The sequence below is a fragment of the Eurypyga helias genome, unplaced genomic scaffold (assembly GCF_000690775.1).
Source record: "Eurypyga helias isolate BGI_N326 unplaced genomic scaffold, ASM69077v1 scaffold37458, whole genome shotgun sequence".
NCBI lineage: Eukaryota > Metazoa > Chordata > Aves > Eurypygiformes > Eurypygidae > Eurypyga > Eurypyga helias.
This window is the reverse complement of record NW_010269476.1, coordinates 7069-11738: the sequence shown is the minus strand read 5'-3', so window position 1 is coordinate 11738 and position 4670 is coordinate 7069. Positions and strand designations below refer to the sequence as shown.

Sequence of the window (4670 nt, the reverse complement as noted above, 5' to 3'; positions counted from 1 at the left end):
CCCCCCAGCTTCCTTGCAGGCCCTTGTACTTGTATCAGCTTGTACTTGCTGGGGGCATCCCCCTAAAAAGCAGATAGAAACTACGTGATATTTGCCCACGGACCCGTTACTCCTTTTAAACGGCAGCGCACTGATCAGTCTGTTGTTTTTGGAACAGGTAAAGGGTGAGGAAGAGGAGGAAAACACCTTGGAAGTGAGAGAGACTAAAGTTAAGGGCAAAAGGTGAGTGTTAGCCTCCAAGGTTAGTACCTGGAGTTGTGCATGGGAGTTCCACCATCATCCTCACAGTGAAGCAAAAAATACTACCCCAGTACTACGTACCTACACATCCTTGAGTCCCTGAAAAGATCCACTCTGCACTCGGGCAGCATCCCGGGATGCTACGTAGCCAGGGAGCACAGCTGACACAAGCAGCCATGCACAGTTCCTGCAGCCCAGGAGGCCCCTCCAGTCGCAGTCATTCCCTTCCCTCAGATGCTTTTCCTTGGGAAACAGCAAATGTGGTTTAAGATCTCTGCACTGAGGCCGGCACGTACCCAATTCCCACAGCCACCCAGGACTGCTGGTGAGGAGAGAGCCCTGTAAGAGAATCTCTCAAATGCAGTTCAGCTGCCCTCAGGGGGCTCAGCTGTGCTTAGTCTCCTGTCATCAGTGCCTTAAGTGCCCCGTTCCTGTATTAAAGGGGCATCGGGGAAGAGCAGTATTACAGCTGTGGTCCTGCTCTTACCCCCTGCTCCCTGTTGAGGTCTCAGGTGCTTGGCAGTGGTGATCACAGAGAGACTGTAAGTGCTCTCTGGCTGCGACCCCAGAGCACTGCTCTGCGACGTGGGGGGTACCCCACCGCGCTGGATGCTGCGGCCCAGCGTGGGCTGTTGCCCGCTGCAGGGGGAGAGGGTGCAGTCTTCCGTGTGAGGCTCAGGACTGCCAAGCTTGGGATATGGCGCGTAGACAGCACGGCTGGGCCGGCAGGTGCTTTCTGAGCTGTGAGAGCTGAGAAATACAGGGCGCTTGTAAAGCGTGTCAGACGTACGCTGCTGCTGGGTTTCAGAGGTGTGGAGTTCAGTTGCCAGGCTTTCTGACAGCCGGAGGGCTCTGGTGATCCTACTCTTGGGCCACGATTTGAAGCCTGTTGTCTTCTGTCACCACCTTAGTCCATCCAGTGCATCCTTAGAGGTCTGAAATCTCGTTTCTTTCTGTAGTACCTCAGTCCAAACCCATGCTCATAGTTCCTGCCCCTTCCGTAGTTTCAGATCTGTGGGCACAAAGCTGAGATGAACAGGCTTTGTGGGAAGAGGTGCTCGAGATGTTTGTGATTTGTCTTCTGGACACTGGCATGTGCTTCCTCCAATTCCAATCGTTCTTGTCATCTGGAGGAGAATGAAAACACCTCTGCTGAAGCATGCTTTATAAATGCAGAACGTGGGAGGGGAGCACGTCACTGTTCCCCTTCCAATAGGGGACGCGTGTGTCGTCGAAACAAAAGACTAGCGGTGCCTGGACGTGGTTCACCCTCTGCTGCCCCCTGTCCTGCTTCCCCAGTCCGGAGCAAGCACACCCTCTGGGACAAGGCATCCATGCCTTGGAGGAGGAAGTAAAATGTTGGCCCCAGTCACGCTCCACATGTGATATATGGGCTCTGTTGGCCCCAGTCACGCTCCACATGCGTATGGGCTCCCAACCACGGGAGATGTTGCAGGGCTTGGATCTGATTGTTCTCTCATGGGAGATCTCACAGGACTTAGCTATTCTTCTCCCTTCCAGTGGAAAATTCTTCTCGGTGAAGCTGCCATCTCCTTTGGCACCAGGAGCGAAGGTCCGTGTATCTGTTGAAATGGTTTTCACGCACGTCCTGCAACCCTACCCCACCCACATCACCCAGAGCGAGAAGCAGTTTGTGGTCTTTGAAGGAAATCACTATTTCTACTCACCGTACTTCACCAAGACCCAAACAACCCGGGTCAAACTGGCCTCTAGGAACGTGGAGAGTTACACCAAGCTGGGCAACCCTTCCCGCATGGAGGACGTGATTGAGTACGGCCCTTTCAGGGACATCCCTCCATACAGCCAGGTAAATGTCTGTGCAGAAGAGGCTGTGGCTCTGCAGAGGAGTGTCTTGCAGACCTGGCAGCTGTGTCTCCAAGCCTGGAGAGCAGGAAGCAGAGGCTTTGGCGTAACAATTGCAGGCCAAGCCTGAATGTGTGTTAGCCCCTTCGCTGTTACAGCTCCGCCAGATGTGTGGGTTGTGACCTGTGAGTGCCCCGCGGGTGCCCAGTGCCCTGTCTGAACTGGGCTGGGGCGGCTCAAACCTTCCCCTACAGCAGCTTCGCCTCTGCAGTTGCTCAAGGAGGTTTCTCTGTGGGATACTGAGACAGGTCATTGTGAGAGGAGGCTGCTCCTTATTTTGGGTCTAACAGATAATTCTTTTCTCCCTGTTAGGACACTCTGAAGGTGCACTATGAAAATAACAGTCCATTCCTGACCATCACCAGTATGACCCGGGTCATCGAGGTGTCTCACTGGGGGAACATTGCGGTTGAGGAGACGGTTGATTTAAAGCACACAGGAGCTGTGCTCAAAGGGCCTTTCTCTAGATACGACTACCAGAGACAGCCAGACAGTGGGATCTCTTCTGTCAAGTCTTTTAAGGTTGATATTTTGCCTTTTTAAATTATTACTGTGATTTCCCCCTTTCTTATACCCCAGAGGAAAAAAATCCCACAGCTGTCTTCTTCTTTGGTAACCATACTTAAGTAATAAGGGAATGCAGAGGCTCTGATCTATTTTCAGAGAAGGCTCGTGCTAGATAGCAGTGGCTTTTGGAGGTAGAATTAGAAGGTTATATGCTTTATTGTATCTGTTGACCAAACAAACTGCATATACCAGGGCATGAGTGTTTCTCCACACTCCCACCCCTGCAATCTCGGGGACCTTCTAAAACCATTAATTGCTGTGCCGACAGCTCTGCTTTCCATTTTCCACTGTGCAAGGACTGTTCATTCTGTCCCCACCCTCTTACTGTCAGAGTTGCCTTCTCTGTCATATCCTTATCATGTCAAATGGTATTAATTGGCAATTCACCCATTCATTCCTTGCTCACAGAGCACTCAATGCGAGTTAAAGTAGTGGCTCTGCTAGCCAGATGTGAAAAGCGTTATGTGTTTTCATCTGAACCAAAACTTTTCTCGCTGCTTGAAGCCTCCAGGATTGATTGTTGTAATTCTCTGAGGTGGTGCAGCCCAACAGAAATCTCCTTTTGCTCAGCCTAAAGCCAGCAAGCTCAGTCAGCTGGGGCAGCAGGCTGGAGTGAAAAGGGAATTGCTGTCCTGGTGAGCACGATGAGATCCCTTGCTGTCTGCGATATTTGAAACTGGGCTGGAGAAAGCACATGGATTTAGAGGCCAAGTGATTTCAGTGCTGGCAGTCACTTCTGTGGCTGATTGCTTACAATAGCACAGTTTTACCACTCGATGCAAGTGAGTGGCTGTTTTGTCATCTCATACGTGGGACTGCAGGTTCTCGATGCTTAACAGCCATTATTGGTTTTGCCGGTTTCGCTGGAAATAGCTCCCAGCCGATGCACTGACTGTTGCTTTTCTCCACACAGACTATTCTCCCAGCTGCTGCCCAGGACGTGTATTACCGAGATGAAATCGGAAACATCTCCACCAGCCACCTCCTTGTCCTGGATGACTCTGTGGAGATGGAAATCCGTCCCCGCTTCCCGCTTTTTGGGGGATGGAAAACCCATTACATCATTGGCTATAACCTGCCAAGCTATGAATACCTCTACAATCTCGGTGGGTGACACAGGAGAAGGGAATAAGAAACCTCCTTTTCTGTGTTTAAAGGTGGCTGCTGTACAGTAAAGAATTCAGAGGTGTGGTACACTGCACCTTAGCAACAGCAGTTGCTAGCTATTGTTCCTAGAATATGCAAATCCACCTTTTTTCTGTGCTTCCTTCAGGTTTTTGTAGACATCCGGTTAAAATAGACTCAGTGGAGCTAGTGCCCTCTGCTGCACAGTGTATCCATCCACATTCAGCTCCTGCTTCTGTTAGGAGCTGAGCTTCAAGGCTGCCCCCTGCTCTTGGAGGAATGGTAACCACCCTCTGGTCTGTGCTCTCTTAGGTGATCAGTATGCCCTGAAAATGAGGTTTGTCGACCACGTGTTTGATGAGCAAGTTACGGACTCTCTGACTGTCAAGATCGTCCTGCCAGAAGGTGCCAAGTAAGTGTCCTTCCTCCTGGCTTGTGACTGCAGACAGTGCTGTGTTGGTGGCAATTCTCCAGCCTGCTCTAACGGCCCGAGGACAGTGAAACAAAACCATGCCTGTGCATGTGGAGGAGACCCTGGAACACAGCTTTGCTTCCTTTTAGAGCGGCGTTTACACGGCGTAATTGGCCTTGGCCAGGCAAGTCCAAGTTACATTGTCTCAAACAGCTTAGAGTCATATGGGTCTCTGGCTTTATCCGCAGGAATATCCATGTGGACAGCCCCTATGAAATCAATCGTGCTTCAGACGAGCTGCACTACACTTACCTGGACACTTTTGGACGTCCAGTTATCGTGGCACACAAGAACAACCTGGTGGAGCAGCACATCCAAGACATCGTGGTGAGTGTGGGCACTCTGTGTGGTTCGCCTGAGGAGTTGTGCCTCCTCTGAATTC

General features: G+C 51.2%; 1 protein-coding gene across 1 annotated transcript in view; it reads left to right on the top strand.

Moving 5' to 3' along the window:
- Window positions 1-157: 157 nt before the first annotated feature.
- The window catches only part of RPN1 (ribophorin I), a gene marked incomplete at its 5' end in the record, with an annotated part of 6845 nt that continues 2332 nt past the window's right edge, over window positions 158-4670 (top strand). The window contains 6 exons of the mRNA XM_010158125.1: window positions 158-222; window positions 1762-2068; window positions 2437-2646; window positions 3605-3797; window positions 4129-4228; window positions 4477-4615. Of these exons, the coding sequence (XP_010156427.1) occupies window positions 158-222; window positions 1762-2068; window positions 2437-2646; window positions 3605-3797; window positions 4129-4228; window positions 4477-4615 (1014 nt within the window). The remainder of the gene's footprint in view (window positions 223-1761; window positions 2069-2436; window positions 2647-3604; window positions 3798-4128; window positions 4229-4476; window positions 4616-4670) is intronic.